Below are 27,240 nucleotides of genomic sequence, written 5' to 3'. Positions count from 1 at the left end.
GAAGAGAAGAGAGATCAAGAGGATAGGATGTAGAGGTGTTTATATGAAGGAGAGCAGTGAGTACGGGTGGTGGATGCTGGTGGAATGGTACGAGACCATGGGTGAACCTGATTGTAGGCTCGTGCGGGATTATGCTCCCCATAACCCTGGTATCACCACGTGGCCTTGATCGAGATATCACTGTAATTCATCCCCAACATCAGCAAGGATTCAGGGTAGATTACGATTAGGGATCAGCTTGGGGGTCAAATGCGGAGTATGCCGCCTGACACCCAGATTTGGGGGGGGAATTATTCCGTGTTTTGTATTTGCTGGGTTTTATCCCGTCAATGGGTCAATGTCTCGCGTGGGTTAGGAATGTGGAGGTTGAGAGGGGTTCAAAGTCAACTTGTAAATAAACCAGCTGCTCGAGGAAACAACAATAACATTGCAGTACAAGCATAATTGTCCATTGAGAGCATCTAAGAACTGAGGCTCAACCACTACGATGTCAGGTCCAGCTCTGGTTCGCTCCGCAGAATCATCAATGGCAGAAATACCCATCGATCCGACCCTGCTAGCGGAAGATGCAGCAGCCGAAGAGCGTTTCGAAGCTGAACAAGAAGCTGGTCAATCAAGTGACGAAGGCTTCAGCGAATTGAACGAATGGTCCGGTGCCGAAGATGATTATGAACCAGATGATCGGGAAGATGAGCAGCCTGAAGCCGGACCATCAAGGACGGGCAACGATGATGCTGTATTCGAGTAAGTCATACTTATTCCTGCATTGACGTCTGTTCCTCTATTTTGCTAATTCGGTTCATAGTCGTCTAGCAGGATTCGTCTCTCGAGCTATCCCATCAGGTGCATCAGGTGATTTGGGTGGTAGAGACTTTCAGAGGGAGATCGCTTTAGCAGATGCAGAAGAATTACCTCAACCTGCTCGTCGTCGTAGAATACAGAAAGTCAGTCATGCCCATCATACCATGATCATAGTAAACTGACTTGCTTGTTTCGGTTTCAAGCCAAGGAGAATACATAAACCCTCACATGAAGTCACTCGACTATTAGGTCAAGCAAACTTCCATAATCTGAATGAAGAGTTCCAAGAAGCCATCGAGATATATTTGGAGGTTATCAGGCATGATCCGTACATCAGTGCAGCATGGGCATCATTGGCTACTTGTTATGAAGATCTGGGAGATCCAGAAAAAGCAAGACAGATGAGATTTCTAGGAGCTCATATAGATAATGATGAGGAGACATGGAAAGAATTGGCTTATCAATTCAAGTGAGATTTCACTGCTTTTCTAGCGTATAAGATTATCAGCTCATTCTGGTTTATGATATGATTAGACAGACCGGTCAACAAGACCAATGTGTTTACTGTTTACGAAAAGCGTTGAAATTCAATCCGTCCGCTACAGAATTGCTCTTCGATTTGGGTATCATATATGTCGCTCAAAGGCAGAAAACAAGGGTAAGTTGTCCCTTTCCGAAGTAATTTTCAAAGAATGCTATAAGCTTACTATCCTTTTTCCAACAGGCAAGTGATGTATTCAGAAAACTCGTCAAGACTGAATACTTTGCTCGTCACTTCGATATCATCATGGAATTCCACCAAGTCATGATCGACATGAACCAAAGGCCATTTATAGTACAGGTTATGAGGGAAGCATTCGATTGGCATATCAAGACTTTCGATGCTGGACCCGGTTCTGCATCTGCGGTTTCTGAATTGATACCTAATACAATGACGATTGAGAGGGTCATTGACTTGGTGGATGATTTGATGATATTAGATGATTTAGATCAAGCGTTGGAAGTAGTCAGGAAAGGACAAAGATGGTTACAAGGTAGAAAAGGGCTGAAGAATTGGGATAATTTCGATAAAGAAGATAGAGAGTACGATCCACCTCAGACCCCTAGGTACAATCCGGAAACGAAAGAGATGGAAGATAACGAAGGATTCGAGCTGGATGTGCGGTTGAGGCATAGATTGGCTTTGATACGGTTGAGATTGGGTGATTATGAAGAAGCTATGGTAAGTTCGATATGCGAAGCTCCTCCTACTGCAAGAGCCTCTAGCTAAAACATTCTTCACATTTTGTAGATACACGTGAACGAGATTCTGACACTTGACGTCCTGACATATCACGCATTGTTCGTTGAACTGGGTGAAGCGTTGATGAAATGTGAATTGTGGGATAAAGCTTTGGATTGTTATGCTTCCATACAAGAGTGTGAGGAGGTGAGTGTATACATTCTCATCAACGACTTTCACAATGAGATTCACTGATCCCATTTTCCAATAGTTGCCAGACAGTACAGACGAAGTATACAACGTTGGTATATGTCATCATCAGCTTAAGGATCTGCAACAAGCTCAAGATGCGTTGCAATGGGGTGAGTCAGATGAGTATGAAACTATCACCGTGCACAAGCTGATGACATACCTTCGTAGTCGTCGACAATGCTCCTGATAACATCGCTGCCCGATTACGTCTTGCAAACGTGCTGGAAGATATGGGTAAAAAGGCCGAAGCGCTTGACCTAGTTTCAGATAGTATGTTGTACCCCTTCATATACCCCAGCCTGCTTTGCTGACGCAGCCATGATCCCAGTCATCCGAACAAGAGCACATCGAGAGAAAGACAAACACTCTATCCGACGACCTTCAGCCTACATGGTAGAAGACGATCAAGCGACCCGAGCGGAGAAATCGGCCAACAAGAAATTGACAAAGAGGATATTAGAAGATCAGATGAGATCTCAGATGCAAAACTTATGGAAAGACGTACAAGATGCTGAGAGAGGTATAGAAGAAGGTGATATTGGTGCATTGGATAGATTTATCGGTGCTGCGGGGACTATGATTGAGAATTATAGATTGAATAGAGGAAATTTCTCAAAATCAAGAGTGAGTAGGGTGTCCTCATCACATCAAAGAAGATGCCCGTCATTGGAGCATACATCGAGTGGATGCTGATTAGATGTTTGGAATGATAGGGAGTGGTCAGAGTGCTGAAGTCACGTAAATTCAAAAGAAATGATGTGGATTATCAAGCTAGAGAGATGCAAGATCGTTTAGAAAGAGTTTTGGGTTGTGAGTAATATGTCAATTTCATTAAATGTGTCTTGTCACCTGACAATTTTGATTTCATCTAGTTGAGGATGACGAGGGTCCGATACATATCACTTACCGACGAACTGAATTTTACGGATTGAACTATGCAGAATGGCTCACACTTACTGTGAAGGTAAGTCAACGACATACGTCGAGCTGAGTCGTTTGTGCAGTTGAGCTGATTTGAATGTTGTTGATCCGTAGTACTGCTGCGTACTCATGGTCAAAAGCGAAGAAGACATAGCAATGGATATACTTGAACATGTGATTTGGTCCGGCCTGTTCCACAACAGGAGATGTGAAGTGGCGTTGAGGTTGACAATGATAGGTGGGTGAAGGCTTTGAATCGTATTTTATACTACCTCATCATTGATCATAAAAACTAAATTGATTTTTCATACTCTCTAGCATGCGGAATGAGACTACGAGCCTACGACAAGATCACCGATAACTGTAAACGTCTCGCTCAGATATATCAATTCGACCCATCTCCTCTGCTACTCATGTTAAATTGCATTTCATCCGGTGGATTGAAAGCATTATCATCTTGGGGATCAATGAGTGTCCAGAATTTCGTTAGTAGGGAAATGAAAACGTTTGATGATGCCGTTTCAGATTTCAACACATTGAAGATCACGGAAAATCCTTCTTCATCCGCTAAAGAGGGACTAGTGATGAAATTACATTATAATGCACCTACTGGACGATGGGCAGTGAACAGAGGTGGGAAATTCGATGATGATATTCTTCAAGAACAAGATGAACATGATGATGAAGAATCCAACGAAAATGATAATGATGAAGAGAAGAAGAAAAAACCTGATTTACCCAAAAAGCCAACGGCTTATTGGTATATCTTACATGGTCAGCAAATGTTGACTAATAAAAGTTATCAGAGTGCATTATGTGAGTAAAGTTTCAGCTCGTTATCGATAGTGGTAATGACTTTCAGCTGATATACGTTTCCTTTGCAAAAGTCTATCTGTTCAGAGCATATGAAATTGATCAATACCATCCTTTCATCTGTTTACTCATCGCTCAATCGTTCTTTGGCAGAGCAATGAATAGACAGAGTGATAACAGGAATTATCAACTTGCTCAGGTGAGTTGCGATTGAGATAGAGCTTCCATCGAATTATTATTCTCAATGATTTGTTTCAATTTTCAAATTCAAATTACCTTTTCCCCTTTTTATTTCTGGACAGGATAGAATCGCTGATAAGATAATACTCGTTACTTAAACCGAAAGGGAATGGCATTCTTAACTCGATATCGTAAATTATCATCAGCCGATCCCATCACGCAAGAACAAGTGGAATACAACTACGGAAGATCGTTCCATGGTATAGGTATAAACCACTTAGCTGTTAGTCATTATGAGAGAGTATTAAAGAGTATTGAGAAAAGGATGGAAAACAGTTTGGATCCTGACGTAAGTCAGATTTTCGTTCTCTATCAAAAATCATCGCGCACAAAATAAAGAAAGAAGAAACAGTATGCTATGGCTATGATATGACGGAATTTTCAGAGCTGATGATTCATTATATCTGTGTATAGGCAATAAGATCAAGTTCCCTAGCATACCAATCGGCCCATAATTTGATTCTGTTATATGCTATTTCGGGTAATCATAAGTTGATTAAAGAGAAATCGAAATGGTTAGCAATCTAGTATTCTGATTGGTGGTTTTGTATAATAGTAAGATCTCGATATATCAGATGGGATCATCTATTTTAGTTATTGTACTGTAATTTTGGTTGTACAGTGTCATGAAGCTTGAACGTCCATCTATAATCCTTGTGTATATGTCTTCGAATCGCCAAAGACAGGTCAAGAAAAACCATGCATGTATAACTCAATCACTGCTTCAAGGAAACTTCTTATCTTTATATGTTGACATTCAATAAATGTGTATAAACCTACTACTCGAATTCCTGATTAATGTTTCAGAAGTATGGATATTTGTGTGATAGATAGTTCAATTTGACAAGATACATGGATGTTTGTTCATATATAATTTCGTATAAAGGTTCTGAAAAAATATGATGAAAGAAATTAATTAATCGATATACGTTATAAGCGGAAAATGACTGAACATGAAATGTACGTGAATGTAATGGTATAAAGTCCTGTAAATCATAATCCTTTCCTGTCCGTCAATGAAACATAACAAACAGTCTTAGTAGTAGTCAAATGTGACAAAGTGATAGATATCATTACCATTCTACCTTCTCGATCTATTATTATGATCATCACTTGAGAAACTCAATACACTCTCATTATTCGCGTTATTACCCAAAGGCGTTGAACTTCCTCTAGTAGCAACCTCACTATCGTAGTATCTACTGTTGGTATTAACATTTCTATCCGTATTGGCCAGAGAGGCATCCGAGCCAGATCGGACATGATCGAAACTCGATCTGGGATTCGTAGGATCGTAAAGCGATATTCCACGAGTAGAAGCGGTCGCAGCGGAGTTGTACCCTGTCGTACGGGTCGTAGCCGTCGTTAGAGGTGGTGCCAATCCCGTTGATGTTCCTGATGCTGAGCCATGAAGGTTGACAGATGATCCTCGGCGTGATCCGTCAGCGGAGCCGGAATCGTACTCGTTTGGAAGATAGACGGAAGATCGGTTGAGAGCTGCTGCTGCTACGTTTGGTCCGTATTGAGCTGCGATTTGACTAAGAAGAATAGGCAAACAATGTCAGCAAGATAAACTCAAATAAGGTTCACTCGGAAGGAGGAGATTCATATCATAGTCATTGATCTGATCTACTGCACACTCACCCTGCATATTCATCCATGATGACAGCCATCGAGCCCAGATCCAACCTATATCTCTTGGGGGTCAACCCTTTACCGAACCTATACGTGATATGATTGGAGCACAGCAGACTCGTGACGATGATAAGTATATGGGCAGGAACGAGACCGAAGGAACATGCTACCCATATACTCAAGACGTGTCTTTCGAGGTGAAGATATTTGGCTTTACAGCCTGGTAAGTTGGATCGAGCATAACATAAGGGGGAGACTGTCGCTTCGACGAAAGGAGAGAAGTAACCACAGCATCGGAGCTATTTCGAACGACAAATGAGAATCAGTTTACGATCTCATCTAGCACTATATTTTTCTTAACATCTGATCTAGTATTTTGCGAGCTCCAGCATGGTAGAAAACGCTTGACATAAGAGTGGAGTGTAACGACAAGAAGCATATCACTCACAGCATCTTGAATCCTCAATCTACCTTCCGATCCCAAAGCTCTACTCCACTGACTATTAATCTTGCCTTCTAGGTTGAACGTCTTCTGCTTGTACGTCATATACCCGGGCGTGACCATCAGAGCCAGACAGATCCATAGCAATAGGGTATAAACAGCCAGGAAAGCTCGATTGTTCAGTAAGATACCGGCGTAGCCAATTAGAGAGGTAAGAACAATCACGGCGGCAGCTATTGTCGAGACTGCAGGAAGCAATATAACATTAGTAAGCTTGAAATAGGCAGTAGGAGCACGCTGTCCAACTCACTAATAAGTTCAGTCCTGTTTCCTACTCTAATAACATCTGATTGGTAAAAAACGTTGAGCCAGACCAAGATAGCAGAGACGAGTGCGGTGATACCATATGCGATGAGCTGTGGAAGTTGGAGGGAAATCAAAACGGAATCAGCTGTCGTTTCCAATTGATTTCATCGTACAAAGACCATCTTGGAGCATTTCCCACTCCCAATCGTCATCAAGTTTTCAAATGATCCGAATCCTTAATCCAAAATCCAAATTCCGAAACACCACTCACAACAGTGTTAGCGACAAACAAGCACCATTTAAATCTATTCCATCTTAATTTCGGTTTCTTCTTTTTCAATCCACCTTTACCGATCTGGAAAACTACTCCCTCATCATCATCTACTGTTCCTGGCATACCCATTCTTTGAGCATTTAATGCAAACGCATCTCTTCCTCCACCCTGTTTGGCTTTACGATATCGAGTTCGATCACCTGGTGAATGAAGTTTGGTGAATTTTGCAGGTACATAATTCAATGATAAACTAGATTGTCTATTCTTCATATCTTTATCCTTTTCTGCTCCTCCGGCAGTAAGTAAAGAAGAAGACGATCGACGTGATGAGAGAGATCCTTCGTGAGGGACGAAAGGAGCCACGGGAGGGATCAGATCATCATCGTTTCTGTAATTTACAGTTTGTTCGTTACCATGATGAGCGAATGAAGACATCCCTTCAGAGTTGGTAGGTGAACTGGCTCGATAGTTGTATCCGTATTGCGAATTATGAGTATGAGTGGGTGAATTGGGATTAAGCAAAGTAGTAGAATTGGATGATCTTCTGATCCGTTCGTTATGCCCGTGAGAAAGAGGGATAGGTAATTTAGATGCTAGGTTGAGTAATTTGGATCTTCTATTGCTGGTTTGTTCGTATGACATACTTGGTGAAAAATCTTTTTCTACTCTGTATTCTTTACTTTGAGTTCGTTATAGGATGAGTGATATGGTATGGCAATGGCTTGAGACCGGCGCGTTGGATTACCACACATACACTCCAAGGTCGTATGCCTTTCGTTTCACTTTGTTCTTGGCGTTGTTGTTGGTTGAATGTTGATTGACTCGGTGTACAGATGAGATATGTAAAGCTACACCAGGATTATACCGAGACGATTGAGTGTATCATGTGAAAGATTGAGAGAGAGGGAGAGGAATGAATCTCTCTGTGTGTTCTTTTCTTCCCAGTTGCTGCTGCTGCTGCTGTGCATTTTACGTTTGAGTTTACGCGTGAAAGCGGTCTGGTCCGCATCATCCTCATATTCCAGCCACGTAGCATCATAGATCATGGATCACCATAGACCCTGACACACTGATGCATAAGAGGCACAGCCATATACACACCTACAGTAGAAACACGATATACAAGAAAACAATGGACAAAGGTATATATAAACATGATCGATCCGACCCGATTCCGCAAGAGAACAAAGAATGTAATATTATGTACATGTGAGAGAGTCATTGAAACCGACAAGCCAACAAGTGGCGCAGAAAGGAAGGAAACACCCAGACAAGCAAAACAGATTGAAGCGCAGTAGCAGGAGTGAGAAATGTAAAAAGAAATCGTTATACGTTGATATGATGTGTCGTTATAAGAAAGCGAAATGATCGTTATATTGTTCGTAGTCGTCAAGATTCGTGATTATATTGGTGTTATTGCCGAAGGGTCATTATACTTTTAAGACGCCGTGTGTAAATACCGGAAAAATGAATTTGGGTGATTTTGTATGATGTTTGAGAGGTTGATCAGGAATGTAGCGAGCGTGGCGAGTGATTAAGTAGCTGGATTGACTGTTGAATTGAAGGGTATCCGATTCGAAATGCGTTGAACGATGATCGCACATCATGCACAACATCCATAACCACCTTTATCATTCCCTTCCACATTAACTTCCCCATCATTGGTGGGATCGACAAGCATCACGCTGTTCTTCTTTCTCAAGACCCTCTCTCTTTCGATCTTATCCTTCTTCTCTACCAATAGAGAAGTGATAGATTTGAACAATGCTTCTACGCCTATTTCCCACATTCACATGATGTCAGCAAGACTGAGATCGAACATCCACCTAAAAGCAAACCAGACTATGACTCACCTTGTCCAGACAGAGCGCTACATTCCCCTAATCTTATACCTTCAACATCCACACCCCAGGCTAGACCTTCTCCATGTTCCTCTTCCTCCTGACGAGATCCCGCACCTCTGAAAGGCTGTTCAGACCCATCACCGTATAATCTTGGATCTCTACCCAAACTTCCTCCTCTACTCCTATTCCCCCCAGCCGACGAAGACTGCTGTTTCTTAAAACCCGATGCGGACACAGAGCCTGAGCCTGATCCAGATCCTGTACTAGCAGACAAGGGTGTTACAAGTAATTCACCAGATTGTTTCTTCTTCACACCATCTCCAAATTCTCCTAAAGTCTCGGCCGCACCAGGTCCCTGACCCATCTTCCAGGATCTTGAAGACCAATCTTCAGATTTCCTTCTGTCCCTACTGCCATATCCATTCTCATAAGGGTTGTTCGACAACGGTGTACTATCATATCGAGGTCTGGGTGAGTCAGAGGTACGTGAACTATCATGTGATTGTCTAGGAGAAGTTGGCACTTCGGCCAGTTGAGCAAGGGAAGAAGCGGCACCTGAGAAACTAGTCGTGCGGGATAATCCCAATACACCAGATATAGAGAAACGACTGGATCGGCTCGATCGATGGCCCATCATTGCTGATGCAGGGGTGATCTGGGGTCCAACCGGGTCTGTAAAAGTAGCTGAAGTAGGTTTGATAGGTGATTGAAGTGAGGGGAAGGCGAGTTTTGACGGTGAGGTAGGTGAGAGGAATCTCACAGATGGAGGTGATGAGGAGGTTTTCACTTTGACAGGTGTAAGTTTACTTCGAGCACTGTTGGCAGAGGTGGTCTTGGGCATGGGGAATGGTAGGCCAGGACTAGGTTGACGAGAAGTCTCGGTTGGTCGAGGAGCTGGGACGGGAGGCGTCGATTGACCTAATGACGAAAGAGCACCGTAGGAGTGAGATCGTACGGGTGGTCCGGCGCTATTCAAATTTTGGTCGGAAGGAGCAGGGGATGCATTTCGATGAATGGTCGTTGATGCTCTGAACACCGATCGGGGTGGTGGGGAGAGAACGATGGTAGGTTCTGGGGCAGGCGATGGTTTGAGCCATGTTCTAATGGTTGATCGGGCTTCCTCAAAACTGCAAAAGACCAAAAAGAAAATCAACCACTATTCACCGATGATGATCTACTACCCATGTTCTGATCTGAAGTCAGACTCACGTTATCACTCTATCTTTGCTCAAATCTATCTTCGCCCCAACGACGAAAATAACTGTTTCCTTCGGTACAGTCCTGCCCAGCTCTTCCAACCAACTTCTTACATCTTGGAAACTCTGTCTATCTGAAATATCATAGACCAGAACACAGACATGTGCACCTCGATAATAAATCGGCGCCATTGATCTGAATCGCTCTTGTCCGGCTGTATCCCAAATTTGCAATTTTACCCTCGTCCCATCATGTATTAATTTTCTTGTATGTAAGGAAGATCCTATAGTGGCGGGAGCAGGAGTAGGCGAAAATATTTTGGTGGTATATCTCAGGATCAGAGAAGTCTTTCCAACACCTTGAGAACCAAGTAAGACGACTTTAGCTTCTAAACCATCTGGACCTCCTAGATCTGGTGGGGGCATATCGTTGTTATTTGCTGATAACGATATAGAACCTATACGCGGGGGCGTATTGGCACTAGCATCACTCAAAGCTCTCGTCAGACCTTGTGAACCTATTGGACCATGGGATGCTTGGCGGGGTAAAGGCGGTATGTGATTTCGCAATTTCGCTCTGGAATCTGCACTTCGGCTTTCTTGCATCTTCACTGACTGGGGTGCAGGATAGGCGGTATGACTTCTTCTAGGTCGAGGAGGTGGACCCATTGATTTCGGTCTGGGAGCTTTACCTTCCGAAGATACTTTTGCAGGAGCTGTTTGAGGTATAGGTTCTAAACCGCTTTTCGACCTAGTGCGTGGCGGGGGAGTCTCGACGGCCGATGTTTGGTCTGAATTCAAGACCCCAGGAACTCGTCTAGGGGTTACGTTAGATCCAAAGCGAGATTCAGTAGAAAGCTGAACATGCGATGGATGATGTTCTAAGAAGCTGATTTCGTAAGGACTATCATCGGCAGGCGGAGCAAGCTTGATCATCATTGTCGGACTCAGCATTTTACTGGTTGGCGGAGACGGATCAGGTGTAGGCGGCAGAGGTACTTGAGGTGAGACTTCGGGCGTGATAGCAGGTAGACTGACTGGAGAACCTTTTGGTGCAGAAGGAGCGGCTACTGAGCCTAGCATATGGGAAGACATATTCACAGCGGTAGGTGGACCGAGGGCAGAGAACGATTGGGGAGTGGGATAGGGCGATGTATGGCGATGTTGGAATATCGGGAAGGGGATCGAATGTGGTTCCGAAACAGGTTTAGCAGGAGGTAATTCTGCGTGAGCCGACACCGAGCCTGAAGGTACATAGAGCTCTGTATTGGAGAAAGGTTGATGAGGTAATGGTGAAACTACCGCACTCATCGTGCCGAGTCACGTAAGACAGTCTATGTATCTACCTTTTATCGTATAGACAACCCCAAGTGACCGAGTGGGGATGAGAGGGAAAGAATAGAAAAATTCGTCTGGAGAAAATTTGGTCTAAGTGATATGATGGGATGGATCTGAGCGGCGAAGTCGAATGACGATCTACTAGAAATCTTGGACTAGGTCTAGGAACTAATCCTCTGGTCGATCTGTGCGTAACGAACGGATCGTATAGTCAGCATTCGTAAGGGCGAGGGGCGCAATTACATCAGAAATTCAGTGCATGTGGTGATAGGAATATAGAGAAACCGAAGGGTACTTACCAGATGAAACGTTTGGCCGAAGGGTCACAGACCCCTTGTTACGGAACAAATAACTTGGATTTGGAAGATGGCGCCGACTAAACTAGACATGTAGATGTCGAGTTGGTCGACAACTATGAGTACGTCTAGTCAGACGAATGATGATGTGATGATGATGATAACAATGAATGGTGTGTCGGATAAAGAAGAAGGGATATAACCTGGTTGGGAACTGGGGTGACAAAGGATGTACTAGATAGGTTGATCATCAAGATGTCAGCAGTTTGTTTCGAGGTGAATAATCAACCATCAATCATCTAAACCGGGTAAATAAAGTGGGGAACAGAAGCTAACGAAAGAAAGAGATTGATGATCAGGGGTCTGGATGAATTTGAGTGGCAAGAGCATATGAGCCCCGCTGATTATTGAAGAAGATTATATCCTATGTATTGCCCGATCAGGCGAGATGGGAGGTGATGAAACTCACCTTGTCCACTACGTCCCAGTCAAATGGTTATAGTCGGTAGGATGATAGATACCTTTGGTGACTGTGGATGAAGGGGGTGAGAAAGATTATAATACCGAGCCAATCTTCACCTCCCAATAGATCCTTGTAATGTCTATGCCTTTTGCTATCGAGACTCAGACAATGTGAAGATCCGTCCGTCTGTGTCGTTCTGGGCGTTCCTTTCGTAGACCTCGTGAACAGGATTCCGACAAAGGGGAAGGGGTGGTGTGTGTTGTATCGTATTATAATGATATATGTGTAAGAAGAATGGATGATCACGAAACTTCAAGAGAGATTCTAAGATATACCTCGTTCTATGATGTAAGCTTGTCTTCTATATTGTCTATCATCTATGATCTAAGCGTGATCCAACGTGCTTTAGCGAGAGCAGAGTGGGGGAGATGTTGGTGATGGTGGCAAGGGCAATGAAAACTTTTTCTCCTCCTATGCGTATCCGATATCGGTGGTGATGACGAGAGGAAAGTGTGTATTTGATGGGACTAACGCCTCTTCTTCTTCAGCTGACTCGTAGCCCCAAGATCAAAGATCAAAGATCAAACGAGACTTTCTTCCGTTTCCCACCAGTTGCCTCCTCTTTTTGATAGTGATGTGATGGTATGATTAAAGTAAAGAAGGGCTAACGATGATTCCCTTTTTCCTGTTGTTATTGTTTATCCTTTGTGATGGTGGTGATGGTGATGGTGATGGTGAATGAACCAGACAGTCCAAGATCCCTTTGATCCGTTAATACCGTAATACTGTACTTTCAAAGGACCGTGCGTCTGATCTTGATGGCGGTGTATGTTGTACAGAGCCACAACTATTTATTGATACACACAGTGAATCAGTATCTGTGACTTCGCTTGGTGTAATTCCTGGATGAAAAGGGTGAAGAAGGTTGATTGTGATTGATGTGATTGACGAATGGCTGAGTTCCAAGGTGAATATGCGGCAATGAACTAGGATTGCGGGGTAAGCTTGAGGTTGACAAACGAATGTGATTGTTATTGATACCGTCGCGTCGAGTAAATTACAAGAAACCAAGAATAGAACAGATGAAGAACAAAATAATAGCTACAATCATTTCAAGAGCGTCGACCTTATTTGACGATCTCTCAAGAAGAAATTACAGCAAGTAGAAATGAATAAGATAACGAGAACCGATAACATAAGGAGACATGAACATGGATTAGAAGGACGTACGCACAGCAGAGAGAAGTAAGTTAGGGAACGGCTTGTCAGGGTTTTTTTGGTTTTAGCTGATGGATGTTTAAATTGTTTGTTTGGTCAAAAAGGCACGTCCCATTGTCCAAAAAGGACTTTTAAGGTTTTTATATGTGGACTACGCCGCTCTTCTCAAACATTAGAAAGATTTTTATACTGTAGTTTTAAGGTGTGGCATGAACGGGACGATCATACGGGTAAGTCAGTTGGGGAAAAAGGTGATCTTGGCAAGAACGAAACCAATACTTCATGCAGGACATCCGTTCGTCGAGCCAAAAAAAAAAAATCATATGAACGTCTATCTCGGGAAATGTCAAGCTGTCGCTGTTATACGAAAGGTTGAACACGAAAGTACAGTATTAGTGACCCATTTGTGCTTTGTGCCTCTAAGAGAAACACGACCACCCTGTTTCATATGCCTCTTCTAGCGTAGTGGCTGATCAGCACATATAACTTATGATCTGTATGTTGTATTGAGTGCACACATGTATTGTACTTGCACTTTCATTTCAACAAAAGCTAAAGACAGAATAGGATTTCCGATCCACCATTTCCCAATTTACCACAAATCAATCTATCAATATAATCTAGGGCCGTTCGTCCACTCACTTCCCGGTCTACTATCACCCATAATCGGGATATTCGGATTCAACTCTATGAACATTTCGTTCCCCATCCCATTTCCAGTATTTGAATATCCATATCCATACCCTCCTCCAGACGATGATCCAGTCGTACTCCTGCTCGGTATAGGTTTACCTCCAGGCAAAGTACCATTACCAGTGGAATTAGTATATATAAAAGGCGTCGAACCATCTGATTTTGGAGTGATATTGCCCCATGATCCATTAAGGGTCTTAGAAGTAGATGGTGAACTAATGACACCTCCAAAGAAACTTCTCGTGGCAGTACTAGGAACCATTGGTACCGGTGTACCATTCCCACTTTCTGATCTAAGTGGTATAGAATGTTCTGAACCATTCAAAGCTAAAGGGAAGATACCCGAATCTGGACGAACAGCAGCCTGAGGTAAGATAGGTGTAGAAGGTAATGAAGGTAAATTACCAACATTTACACCGTTCGATGTAGATGGAGCAAAGACTAAATTCGAAAACCAAGATTTCATCGTTCCTGTAGTTTTGTTCGATTTGACACTCAGACCTTTCCTCAAAGCTTCTTGTTCTTCCGCTTGTTGCTGTATGTACTTTGATGTTTTCAGTGTATTATCACTTGATTCAGTAGGTAGACCACTAGTATTTAAGCCAGATCCAATTTCCCCACCGGTTGTTGTGAGTGATCTCAAAGTTGGATCCGCTCCCGTCGAATTCGTTCGATTATATATTGACGAAATGGCTTCTCTAACCGATGTCAATTTAGGTATATTCGACATGATCGAACTCCTGGTCGCTGTCCTCTGTACTCCTATAGAAGATGATGGTGAAGGGGTAATCGTCGATGGCGAGGTGGTATATCTACTATAAGGTGTATTAGCGGTGGTAGGTGTATAATCACCGTATTCAGCTGGTATAGGTGGTGGCGTTATAGGCCTCTGGTTTTGGTTTTGGTGCCTTGGGTAATGATTATCTAAAGCAATATCATCATATTCAGGTTTATTCCGTGCCGAGCCAAGAGGGTTGATCCGATCGATCAAAGGTGATTTTCTATTACCGAGACTACCCGAAGGCGATATAGCTCGATTGGCACTTTGAGCCCACCCACCAGCAGTCAGAGGCGTAGAGGGGTTGATGACTGCTAATTTTGGTGAGGCGGATGATGAAAAGTTTGGCGCAGTGTTAGATCGAGGATTGACAGGTCGATAAGCTGATTTACCCGAAGTTGATACTGCTGTACCTGTACCTGTACTTTCCGATGCGGGTGGTTGATACGGTACATAATCTGGATAATCCGGAGGAGGAGAGTTGAAAGGTGGTGGAATAGGTTGAGAATGTGGTTGTACACCATGACTGTTCAAATTGTTAATACCAGGCGCACATGTATTGGGACTTCTAGTGGAGGACAAATCTAATCCTGCTGGTCTACCTGTCCCCCAAATGTATTCACCTGTATTATTCAAAGACTGACCTGAAGCTGGAGTATTGGGTGATAATAATGAGGAAGGAGGTCTTCTCCAGTCGTTGAGAGTTGATGTTGAAAATGATTTTCCAGAATTGAGAGGTCCATCTTTTCCTATACCATTGGCAAAAGCATATTGTACGTTTTGCTGACCTAGTTTGGCAGCTTTTGTCCGTCGTTTGTTTCGTCGGACCATAAACAGCCAACATAATCCGAGCAGTATCAGGAGAGCGGACACTCCTCCAGAGATACCGGCTATAAGGGGTACATGGCTATGTCACAAATAGAAACTCCCTGTACTTGAGCTTGATCCAAAATTATATACAACACTGACGAATGACTTACGATTCCTCTTCCGCTTGGGGAATAGTCAACAAAGCATAATCAATGACCAATTGTTCACCTTGCTGGTTATTTACGAAACTCAATGTATGAGACACGTTAGGGTTGAATCCACCTCCGACATACAGCAAGGCACCATGGGTTTCCCAGGCGTTCTGCAACCGATTCCTTTTAGCAGACTTCTCAGACATTGATAATTATAGTGACTAACCTTTATACTGATATCCTGCTGTATCTGACCATCAAGTGATATTTGTGCTGTACCGGAGTTAGGTCCCGATGATCCATACACGTAAATCGCTTCACCTATAAAACAAACACATTAGCATCTTCGACTGAGTAGAGAAGTCCTGAAGATACATATACAGATACAGTATTATACGAGCCTGGGAAAGCCAACGAAAATCTTTTTTGACTTCCGCCCCAAGAAATACTCACTCCGAAAGGTCAATTCCACTTTAGCTGCCTGTGTAGTCGTCCCAGCCATTGAACCCCCAAAGAACCCACCCAACCCTTCACCTTCATACATAGTTTTCAACGTAAAATTCGAATATGCCGCATTCGCATTATCCGCAGAGAGAAGTGTCCATTGATCTGAATTCGTATAATTGAATATCGAGTCTGTGTTATCTATGGTTCGATTTATGGCGCTATCAAGTCAATAATCAATTTTCGGATCGTTCAACGGTAAATACCTTGCCAAGGACTCGCCAAAAAAAGGACATGTACCCACCGTCCGGAAGTATACATAGGTAATTCGCCTTCCAATCCCATAAATTCTATACCACCGCCATTCTTGCCTTTCAGCTCAATCATATGTAAACCCCAAGGCAGACCTTCCTTGACATATTTATCTGAATCTTTCTGACATGCGTCAGACCAATCCGTTCCATTGATTCTATACTCCGCTTCGCACTCTTCATCTCCATCTTTGTCGTCGATCGATATGGAAGAAGAGGAAGAAGTTTGGAATCTTATTGATGATGCTAAAAAGAACAATCAACCAAGTCAATACAATATACCTATGCCTATACACTTACATTTACATGTACAGAGTCAGATGACTTACCAGTAACGTTGATAGAAACCACTGCATCTCCCGAAGCGGTTGTATGGAAAGTCTGATCCCATCCATCTCCTTTTGCTCTATATGCTCCCAACCACGAGTTTGAGGGGGTATAGTTGAATAGCGGTGAAGTGTCAGGTATGAAGAATGGTGTTGATGGCATTGTATGTTCGGGGTTTATTGATAATATAATATTAGTGTTTGAGCCACGATATCAGATCCAAAAATCGAAGAGCCTCGCAGAGAGAATTGAATTAGGAGGATGCGGTATATCGTGGCAGGACTACCCAATAGGATCGACCGATAGATTCCAGATTGAAGAAAGAAGATGCAGATGAAATACCTGGCTTGGGAATCGGATACGAATTGATTATAGATATATCGATGAATGTGGTTGTATGTAGTTGTCATGGACTAGCTGTACAAATGAATGTAACACTTGACACTTCGAGTCGTAGGCATATGAGCAAGAAAGATGAGCTCGATACTGTTGATGTCAATGACTATACAATAGTCTTCTAATCAAGGTATCACAGCATCAAACGATCAATAGGTAGGCAGTCTGTGAAAAGACTATGGTGGTGGTGGTGACTGTGGAGAATACGAACAATGCCAAACAAAGAAAGCAAAGTCCCAATGAAGAGAGAGAGAGAGAGAAAGTAAGAGTGAGTATATCCTTTCTCTTTCTAATTGATGGTTTTCCCCGGATAAGATCGATTCAAGTACACCTATACGGGCCTGTTCGTATTTTGCGATACAGCTAGTAAGGCTTGTATTGTTAACACAGGATCAACAGATACTCGATTCAGTAGATAGATGATCATTATCCGTGCGATATTCGCTATGGAGTACAAATAGATAGCCCCCTTTGATATCTTCTCATCCTTTGTCTATTAAATCGTTTATTACTGAACCTCCTGAGCGATAATTACATATCCTTTGAGGAAGACAACGATAATCTCCTACTCCGTCAAGAGAGGTATCACAATCCGTTTGTCTGCCTCTTTCCGTCAGACAAAGTCAAAGATCACTTACTATCCACGCCTTCTATCATTGTAACTGATTTAATTTACCCCTTAAAGGTATATATAGGTATATCAGTTCGATCAAAGCTTCTAGACCGGTCGATATAGACGTAGGATTATTCCAATATAGCCTAGTAGTCTTTCAAAGTTGTCGAATGGTTGTCCGTCAGATTTGGTGGCGATGCAATGAAACTGATCAAAGGATATAATAAAAGGTGATTATCATTATTCATGCCTGTAAGACTTAGTACATATTGACCATTTTCAACTCCCAAGTCACGGGCAGTTGAAAAAGAATCGCTGACAGTGAAGGATGATCGAACGGACTCACCAGCTTCGTCCCCTTCCAGGCTATACCTTTGCTACTTCGGCTGGTCATGGTGTACTTTCCTTCTCATCTTCCCATTCCATTTAATCTCAAATAGCTTTCTGCACAGCCTACTGAACAAAGAGTGTTCATGTTTGAATGACGAAGAGTGCGATGCGGAACGATTTACTTAATTCATGAAACATTACAACAAATATAATAAGAGAAAGAAAAGGTGATGAAAGCTATTTGGTCGTATAACAGGATAGCAATTGATGAGTGAGTGAATGAGTGAGGAAGGAAGAACATATAGTGCCTGTATGAAGTGGAATCATGGGTATCGCAAGATTCAAAAGGAGAAGAGAGAAGGGTCTTGAACGGCTCAAAGATGAAGAGAGTACCTATTTCGACGATCACTAATCATCCATCTTCCCCATTATATCATCTTCATCGCTTAATTCACCCATATCACTCATTGTATCATCCTCATCTTCGTCTTCTTCCGCATCCAGATCTTCTCCGTTGGTCCCATTCCCATTGGCTTTCTTACTATCTCCATTCGTGTGCCCATTCCCATTACCATTCAAGTGGCCATTGGTCCTCTTCCGCAATGGTGTATCCATCTCATCATCATCATCTTCGTCATCATCATCTCCAGCTTGATTGGCATCTTCCGGGGTAGCGTATCGTTCAACGTACGATTCGACTTTCTTAGCGTACGCTTTGGGATCACGCATGAGTAGAGCAGCTGCTTCGCCGTTTAGGGGATCAGCGGGGTTTGGGTATCGCAGTAACTGGGGTAAGAAGATTTCGAAGATATTGATGAGTTCTACATGCGATGTAATGTGTCAAGTCAGCTTCATGTAAGAAATGCGTTAACTCTGTAGCTTACCGAACATTGGTGACCATGTCTGATTTATGACATCTAAACATACACTTCCGCTTCTACAATGAACCGTATTAGTTGGTCCGTCATAGACCATGCATGGTAGTTTAGCTAACTCACAACTCATCAATATTAGGATGGAAGATCTTATTCATGAATCCAATGCTAGGTGATTTGTACGGGAATGCTTCTGGGAGTTCGACGTGAATCTTCCATACTCCTTTAGCAAAAGGTGCTATAGTTGAGATAGTCGGCCGACCGTTGTTAGCGTTTGCGCTTGTATGCGATACGGGGTGGCAAATACAATGAAAATGAGACGGTGAAGTGTCAGAAGCCGGTCGTCTACTCACTCTCTGCTGGACCATGGAATTTGACGGTGAACTCTGACATCTTATTATTGACTAATGTAACTTGATAGTCCGACATCAGGCTATATAGGGTGGCAACAAAGATAGCCAAGATAACATTAGCTTCTATCGGACATGTGAATTCATTACGATCGACAAAGCTAAACTCACAGTTTCATGACATCCGTGTCGACTCTTCTCTTTGGAGAGCTGTGGATACGTCCAAGAGAGATTATAAGCTACGTCCGCGATATGAGAAAGGATGGGAAGATTGCGGTTTGCGTTGAATAGGCAAGAAATGATACTTATCATTTTGAGCTGCTACTGAAGTATGTTGGTATCGTTGAGCGTTGTTGGGGAGCTGATAGAGGACTTGAGCTTGTGATATGCTGATATGGTGTCACTGAGCTATAAGAATAACAATCACAGGTATTGAGGATAGAGAAGGGATATCTTGTAGCTTATCGTTCCCCATCAGTCCACCTGTATGTAACAGATCATGTCATCCATGCCCATTCGGGTACGCTCAGATCCGGGGTAATCCGGGGTAGTCCGCTTCCCAGACTGCCACTTTGCACTTTTTACCGAATTATACTCCCGCTTCGTATTCTACCTGATGGTTTCACTGTAAACGTATCAGGCTCATGCACCTCTTTGATAGCATGCTAGCCAATACTCTGTTGGACATTTGCACTCGACGTCAAGGTGCACATTCAAGTACGGACACAATTCAACAACATTGATTTTGTATAGTTTAGATAGATCATCGATACCCATCAGTCCGTCGACAATGGCATCCTCATCGCATCCCTTACTACCACCTTTATCGGGAAAAGCCTTTTTCATCCCCTCACCACACGAAGAACACAACTTCCACCCTCATCCTTCGCTCCAGTTGGCAACTCAGGTGACCCTTCAGTCAGCCGGTGTAGGATTGTTAGTCAGTGCGGTGCAGAATGCGTTGGACAAGTGGGTATTATTGATCATGATTAGACGGCAAACAAAGGAGGAATCAGATAGGAATTGGGTCAGGATAGCTGATCATGGATTTATACTTTAGACACAATGCAGGCGCTATGGGTATCTTCACTCGAACAGGAGGAACCATCGGATTCTTCGGTGAGCTTCACCGTACATCAGTGATTCTTTCGGGAAAAAGCTCATATCGATGATGTATAGCTGCCATGGGATTCTCATTCTCTTTCGTACAAGCTATCACGGCTAATATCCGAGAGGTATGTCCATCCGTTATATCATGTCTCATCTGGTTTTATCCCGTACCCAAGGTATGTAGGGCTTACATGTAGGATATACTCTTAGACCGACGACGCATTGAACGGAGCTGCTGGTGGATGCGCAGCAGGTTTCTTAGCGGGTGTAAGAGCTAAATCATTACCTATGGCATTCGGCGCTTGTGCGGGTATGGGTACTTTGATCGGTACTTTCAATGCTGCTGGTAATGTGAGTCCATCCATACCATTTCTTTTCAATTTGCTTAGGAAGGTCCATTGATTATGCATATAGGCTCTTACCGGTACGAATCGAAAATTACTTCCTCGACCTGAACGAGAAGAATTACGTCAGGCATTCTTCAAGCACCCCAAACATGCTGAGGAAGTAGCATAGAAGATGACCAACACATATACATGGTTTGAGGATGGATGATATACCATATCATGCACTTCATGCATTGGATATTATGCCAACTCAATTAACCGCGGCCAAAAGAATAAAAAAGTATTATTGCCACTTTTTCTCTCAGTTCTTAATCCTGTTGTCGTATTTACGACTACGGATATTGAACTGTTAACCAAAATTGTTTACCAAACAAATACTGATATACTAGCATTCAGTCGAATGTAACAAGAGAATAAGAGGAGGACTGCCATTTTCACCATCACAGAGATACCGAGTATGTCGATGAATGGCTTCTCTCAACTTGTTAATAGGTGTATGGATACGCACTCCCTCTAACACATCACAGTACAACTTAACAGCTGAGCGCGATTGACTGTCGTATTGCGTCGATATATCAATGATACTCTATTCACGAGATCAAGTCATCTCATCTCATCTCATCTTCTTCTTCGTTCTACTCAGCTCACATTCATTACACCTGTACTGTATAAAATATGCCATCCTCAGTGTATCAATCACTACTCACCTATACGCTCATTTTTTTATATCAGCTTGAATCACTCATTCTGTAAGATGTCAATCGAATTACCACCCATTGAATATATCTCACCAACTCAAGTACTTGAAAGGTTCCAATCTATCACACGAAGACTTGCTATCGTCCGGGAAACGAAGATTGAATAGGATACTGTCGAAGGGCAGTATGCGAATGACCTATTCTCGTCTCTTTCTGTAAGTAATATCATCAATATGCAATACAGGACCGATACTAATAGGTTCGTGATTATGAATGAATAGTATAGGGGATAAATTTGCTTTCGATCATCCATTCGATTTAGACTCCTACTATATCAATGGACTTGTAATTTGTCAGTACCCAACTACCAATGTCAATACCGATACCGATATAAAACTCTTAGTAGAGTGGGAAAGAAAGAACATACTTGAAGATGCTATGCACTATATCAACCGAATCGTGTTCCAACTATACAACATTCATTTCGACTGTGATCACGAGACTATACCAACACTTCCAATAGACAACCATGAGCTATTGAGGAAGATAGAACTCATACCCGATCATAGGAAAACTCAGAATTACATTTACCAACAAATCATTATTATCGAAATACGAAGATATATCTTAGTCGATCCTTCATTTGAATCCATAGAGGTTATTCCGCATTTTACCGAGACGACAGAAAAATACATTGAATAAAGGGAAACTTGGGAAATTAGGTCTCTCGAGTGACTCTGTGGAGAGTATCTCAGGTAAATTGACACATACCAGTATATGAGCTTGAGCAGACGTGATTAATTAGATTCACTATCACCACTACCGAAAAGTAAGAAAAGAAGACATGAATGATCGTGATGGACAAATCAATTATTGTATTCTTGACGATTATATGTAGTAGATGAACTCGAAGTATCATAGATAAATGATCAATCGTTGTAGTCGCATTGTATCCCATTTAAGTATACTGTATACTGTACAGACCAAAACCAAATACCCCATGCTATGTCACTCTATGTAAATCTTCTCGTCTTCTCTCTCATCCTAGCCTCGGCCCTAGCTCTCAACTCATCTTCTGTCATTTCATTCGCATTCAAACTATTCCTTGATCTCGCAGGCTCCACCAATCCTTCTCCACCCGGTACGACAGGTATATTCGGGAGTGATCGTGTAGGCTGAGCTTGAGCCTGAGGTCGCGGCTGAGACAAACCACCGTTATTATCATTGTTTTCATGTTCGGGTCCAGGTCTATAATCAGGTGGTAATTCAATAACTCTAGAATTCAAATCAGGTAACTGTATATGTAAATCCCCATTCATTCCATCTGAATGTACCACATAGACATGTCTTGGTCCTCTACCTGAAGAAGGTGAAGAAGGTTCATCATTCTGGTGATGGTGGGATGTCGAACCGAATGATCCTGGCCTAGGTGAGGATGGATTTTGAATGACTATACCAGGTGAAGATTTAGGTGTATTTTGTTTTCTACCTGATCTGCTATTGGTTGATGAAGTCCATGAGGGGTCTTGTACATGCCCATGACCTTGGCCAGAAGTAACACTTGATCTCCTATCCCTCTCTCTGATTTGTCCCATAAATATGTTCTCCCTATATGAATCACCAGAATAATCATCCGACATACTGACTAAAGGTGGTCGAGGGAATACACGATTATCGCGATCATGAGAAGCACTACCTGGTCCTTGAGGGTATGATTGAGGGTTGGGTCCAGGAACATGAGGATCGTATAATGTAGCTGGAGTGTCGAATTCTGGTGAATCCAAATATGGCGAAAGGGAATTACCATTGGGAGTGAGTTGTTTGCTGATGAATGAATTGGTAGGTGTAGAGTATGAGGCTGGTCTAGGATCGGAGTAGAAATTCTGTTCGGAAGAGGACTGATAGAGAACAGCAAGATCAATCATAGTACATCCCATCATGTTATCTTCAGGATCCAGTCCTATATGAGATGTTTTTTTTGAATAGCTTGAACTCACTTTCCGCAACCTCTTTTTACCACCCAGCAAGAACCACATCAATCCAGCTGCACCTAACGCACCAAATACAAAAGCACCCGCCACACTTCCCGCCAGAACACTAACACCAATCTTCTCTTCTTTCTGAGGTACTTGTTGACCTGTAGCGACAGCTAGACAAGCAAGATCGTCACTCGCTCCAGCATGTAGAGGACCAAAAGCCCAACTTTTCCCAGACGAATCGTATAATCCCAACATGAAAGCTTGACCGTGGGTCAATCGGACAGTATAGTTGATAGGTAGTGTTGAAGTCGTTATATTCACTGGAGGATGGGCTGCTGGAGCGACGAGGAGGGTATAGGGTGGTGTACCATTCTTAGGACTTATCTGAAGGTCTGAGCCTGTAGTCAAACATACATCAGCCTGAATGTAGCATTTGGCATGACATCAAGATGGGACAATTGGAAGGCGGAAATCATGATATGATTGATTGGGCTGCGCACATCGGATCACTCTACTCACATGAAGCTGGCCAAGCATTCCAAGATACATCTCCACTTGGACCCACTACTTCCACATCTAGCGTCTCGTTCGCAGCTGGTACCCAAGATTCTAGAACATTGGATGTCCGACATGTCGAAGTTGGTGTTGCATAAGCGTCAAAGGTGTCTTCTGAAGGTACGACGGTGTATAGGTCCTGGAGAAGGATCAGCAAACAGGTCAGGATCGTTTGACGAAACGAAGAAATACTTACTTGACATCCACCTGAGGCACCATTAGATCCCCATATACAAGCTATAAACTGAAAATTGTCATGTCAGCTCATCGTCACATATACGTACTTTGGTGACGGCCTTCAGGAGTCATCTCGCCGACTGCTTCTCCTCTCTTCTCCTTCTTTCCGTTTCCTCTCATGCTCCTCCTTCCGATTCCATTCTACCTCTATATCTTCCCCATCTCCATTCCCCTCTACAGTGCTGAACTACCTCATCACCTCATCGGATCTTTTTGATCACTCACTTGAGTCCCATTCATCCAAGGATGCCTGACATCCTTAACTTTACTCATATCCCCTACATCCAAGCTAGCACTATATAACCTCTCAAACTGGATCCCAGTCCCATCTATCAATTGCTCGTGCACTAGCGTTATCATCGTATATGGTGCCTTTGGATCACTCGTCTGTTCGTTCGTTGGCGTCAGCGCAGAGAGGGTAAGAGGAGATGGACAGGATGGTGTGATGGGTAAAACTTGATGGGAGGATGTAAATCCGAATAAGAATGATTGAGGTTGATCGCCTGTATTGGGAATTGTGGTTTCTGCCCATACCATTGGAAGTGCGAGGGTTATCAGGAGAGATAACATCTTGTCTGAATGGTCCCTGGAGAAAAGCTGACTGATGATAATAGTCTGTTTTCAGAAACTGAAAGAGGATGTATTTCCGTATTTGAACTGATTATGATTGTTTTAGCTGATGAGAGAGAAGTAGATGAGATAATCTTGAGTAGATCGAAATGATAAGCTTGATCTTTATAGTTCGTGCTTCGCTTAGAATATTCGATCGTTGATTTAGATAGATACAAACATTCGTTTATCGAGTTTCTAATCTTGATGCGAATCTAAAGTCGCCTAGGAGAAGTCGCTTCGACTCTCTGTTTGAAGGCCGTATGACCGAAGGTGGTGAGGTTTGATGTCGTTTGATGGTGTTGACGCTTTTGAGGACTCAATGTCACCATTAATTCAAGATTGACGGTGTTCGAAGATGGAGAGGTGTGAAATGATGGTTCATATAAGTATCATCAAAGTGATCGATTAGAAGGAGGTGATTCTCGTCAACAAACTTTGTGACGAGCACAGGTAATTATCCCATGCACAGGATGAGCATATCGTACAACCAAAGGGGATAGGTACACTCATACCACAAAACACAGTCTCGCATATGTGTGTAGGTAGTGGGTGTGTGCTTTAGATCCCTCTGTCCATCCCTTGATCGTAACTGCAATTTAAAGATGATTGAACCGAACAGAGAGAAAGAAAAAGCGCTGATCATCCCCTTCCCCTTCCCCTTGTCCTTCCCCTTCCACACCTCCACTCACATGTCTATTTACTTACTTCACAGCTTGGCATTGAGTGTTGAGTTGATACCATACATGGGATGTGAAAGGATTGTCACATTCCATACCCGCACAGCGAGATCTGTAGTTGTTAGTACATCATCGCATCAACCTTGGTCGTGCCTTGCTCGTCCCATTCTGGACTTTCCACCAACGTGAACTACCGTGGGAATCTAGAGGTAGAGTGGTAACCGGAATGACGTTGGGTTCAGTTACGGAGAAACGACGGGAGATGACTAACTGAGATGGAATCTGCTGATTAAGAGGTATGTGGTATGTCGTATAACATGTATAATTAATCATGATTCTCATACGCATGCCCATCAGATGGAAGCTATCTTAGCAGCCAACAAATACTCAAACAGAGAAATCCATCAATCGGGTCCGACTGATTCCACATAGCACGATATCGATTCCAGGAATGTCCTCAACACGTCGAGTCGCAGTGATATTAGGCGTAGGACCCGGCCTATCCACCTCTATCGCCAAATCACTCTCAACCACTCATTCTCTAGTCCTCTTATCTAGATCGTTGCCCGACTCATTACCTAAACTTAACCTTCCTTCTACCATACCCAAAGAGAATATACTGGCTCTATCGTCAGACGGATCGACATCCTCTCTACAAAAAGCTTTTGGCGATTTGAAGAAACATTGGCCAGAGGGAAGAGTCGATGTAGGGATTTATAACGTTAATGAGAAATTCAACTTGAATGGGTTTCTAGATAAGAAAGAGGAGGATTTGAGAAGAGGATTGGAAAGTGGTGTGTGAGTGATTTTCGCTCATGTGGACAACTCAATGTCATCCGGCTATGAATCAATAGTCCATTCACTTGTTACTGCTTTATTTCATATGATTCCTGGCTGATCTTTGTATGCGGTTCAGAGTCGGAGCATGGAACCTCTCGCAATCCCTTCTTCCCCTCTTCCTGTCCAACTCTCCAGACCCTACTACCGGAGCTAAAGGAGTACTGCTCTTCACTGGCGCAACAATGTCATTGAAAGCAGGAGGGAAATTCTCATCACTCGCTCCGGGGATGTTTGCCAGACGAGCTCTCTCTCAATCGTTGGCCAGAGAATTCGGTCCTCAGGGTGTACATGTTGGACATGTGATCATTGATGGAATCATAGATACCCAGGCTGTGAAAGGGATGATGGGCGAAAATGGAAGTAAGGTGAGTACAACTGATCGGCGTGGGCAGTGCATGACTTGAAATCTGACTAAGTGAATCATCTGCCAATGTCATCTAGCGACTCCAACCTGATGATATCGCTCAAACTTATCTATCACTTGTTAATCAACCTAGGTCAGCTTGGACTCAGGAGCTGGATCTCAGGTGAGTTAGAAGAGATAGAATAGTCTGATAAAGAAGATATTGGTAGTGCTGACTGTGTCATTCCCCCAGACCTGATAATGAACAATGGTAATGTCGAGTTGTGATCCTGACGATATCCTAATGTCATTATTACCAAAAGATATCTTCGATGTATGTAACGTATGATAAGCTATCTCACATGCCACGGATCTAGCAGTACAATATGTGTAGCAGCTCGCATTCCTTAAACTCCTTTAACTATCGATTGCGTTCATGACAGTTACATTCCTCGGCATTGAGAGTCTGCTTTTGCCCGAGACCGAATTAGCGCTGTTCCTG

General features: G+C 42.9%; 8 protein-coding genes across 8 annotated transcripts; 3 read left to right on the top strand and 5 right to left on the bottom strand.

Moving 5' to 3' along the window:
• Positions 1 to 487: 487 nt before the first annotated feature.
• L199_007494 (uncharacterized protein) lies at positions 488 to 4,777 on the top strand (the record flags this gene model as incomplete). The annotated part of the gene is made up of 16 exons (XM_064893183.1): positions 488 to 744; positions 806 to 944; positions 1,005 to 1,270; positions 1,336 to 1,459; positions 1,526 to 2,023; positions 2,093 to 2,230; positions 2,295 to 2,385; positions 2,444 to 2,545; positions 2,604 to 2,899; positions 2,989 to 3,085; positions 3,148 to 3,239; positions 3,311 to 3,434; positions 3,515 to 4,012; positions 4,084 to 4,208; positions 4,356 to 4,538; positions 4,664 to 4,777. 16 exons carry the CDS (start codon positions 488 to 490, stop codon positions 4,775 to 4,777), a joined length of 3,144 nt encoding a protein of 1,047 aa, XP_064749255.1.
• A 553-nt stretch (positions 4,778 to 5,330) lies between these two features.
• On the bottom strand, positions 5,331 to 7,548 carry L199_007493 (uncharacterized protein; the record flags this gene model as incomplete). Its single annotated transcript, XM_064893182.1, has 5 exons — positions 5,331 to 5,787; positions 5,894 to 6,183; positions 6,333 to 6,571; positions 6,637 to 6,742; positions 6,904 to 7,548. The coding sequence occupies 5 exons, from the start codon at positions 7,546 to 7,548 to the stop codon at positions 5,331 to 5,333; spliced, it is 1,737 nt and encodes a 578-aa protein (XP_064749254.1).
• A 961-nt stretch (positions 7,549 to 8,509) lies between these two features.
• L199_007492 (uncharacterized protein) lies at positions 8,510 to 11,257 on the bottom strand (the record flags this gene model as incomplete). Its single annotated transcript, XM_064893181.1, has 3 exons — positions 8,510 to 8,682; positions 8,760 to 9,877; positions 9,960 to 11,257. The coding sequence occupies 3 exons, from the start codon at positions 11,255 to 11,257 to the stop codon at positions 8,510 to 8,512; spliced, it is 2,589 nt and encodes an 862-aa protein (XP_064749253.1).
• Positions 11,258 to 13,871: 2,614 nt separating this feature from the next.
• On the bottom strand, positions 13,872 to 16,938 carry L199_007491 (uncharacterized protein; the record flags this gene model as incomplete). Its single annotated transcript, XM_064893180.1, has 6 exons — positions 13,872 to 15,639; positions 15,713 to 15,864; positions 15,921 to 16,015; positions 16,148 to 16,359; positions 16,443 to 16,695; positions 16,779 to 16,938. 6 exons carry the CDS (start codon positions 16,936 to 16,938, stop codon positions 13,872 to 13,874), a joined length of 2,640 nt encoding a protein of 879 aa, XP_064749252.1.
• A 1,585-nt stretch (positions 16,939 to 18,523) lies between these two features.
• L199_007490 (uncharacterized protein) lies at positions 18,524 to 19,519 on the bottom strand (the record flags this gene model as incomplete). Its single annotated transcript, XM_064893179.1, has 5 exons — positions 18,524 to 18,936; positions 19,000 to 19,052; positions 19,114 to 19,228; positions 19,344 to 19,423; positions 19,512 to 19,519. The coding sequence occupies 5 exons, from the start codon at positions 19,517 to 19,519 to the stop codon at positions 18,524 to 18,526; spliced, it is 669 nt and encodes a 222-aa protein (XP_064749251.1).
• Positions 19,520 to 20,130: 611 nt separating this feature from the next.
• Positions 20,131 to 20,966, top strand: L199_007489 (uncharacterized protein; the record flags this gene model as incomplete). The annotated part of the gene is made up of 5 exons (XM_064893178.1): positions 20,131 to 20,309; positions 20,401 to 20,459; positions 20,520 to 20,575; positions 20,661 to 20,801; positions 20,865 to 20,966. 5 exons carry the CDS (start codon positions 20,131 to 20,133, stop codon positions 20,964 to 20,966), a joined length of 537 nt encoding a protein of 178 aa, XP_064749250.1.
• A 1,542-nt stretch (positions 20,967 to 22,508) lies between these two features.
• Positions 22,509 to 24,836, bottom strand: L199_007488 (uncharacterized protein; the record flags this gene model as incomplete). Its single annotated transcript, XM_064893177.1, has 5 exons — positions 22,509 to 23,393; positions 23,493 to 23,872; positions 23,994 to 24,168; positions 24,226 to 24,273; positions 24,492 to 24,836. 5 exons carry the CDS (start codon positions 24,834 to 24,836, stop codon positions 22,509 to 22,511), a joined length of 1,833 nt encoding a protein of 610 aa, XP_064749249.1.
• A 1,170-nt stretch (positions 24,837 to 26,006) lies between these two features.
• On the top strand, positions 26,007 to 27,013 carry L199_007487 (uncharacterized protein; the record flags this gene model as incomplete). Its single annotated transcript, XM_064893176.1, has 4 exons — positions 26,007 to 26,353; positions 26,472 to 26,760; positions 26,837 to 26,922; positions 26,992 to 27,013. 4 exons carry the CDS (start codon positions 26,007 to 26,009, stop codon positions 27,011 to 27,013), a joined length of 744 nt encoding a protein of 247 aa, XP_064749248.1.
• Positions 27,014 to 27,240: the final 227 nt, after the last annotated feature.

The sequence above is a fragment of the Kwoniella botswanensis genome, chromosome 2, assembly GCF_036426115.1.
Source record: "Kwoniella botswanensis chromosome 2, complete sequence".
Taxonomy (NCBI): domain Eukaryota; kingdom Fungi; phylum Basidiomycota; class Tremellomycetes; order Tremellales; family Cryptococcaceae; genus Kwoniella; species Kwoniella botswanensis.
This window is presented reverse-complemented; position numbering and strand designations above follow the sequence as displayed.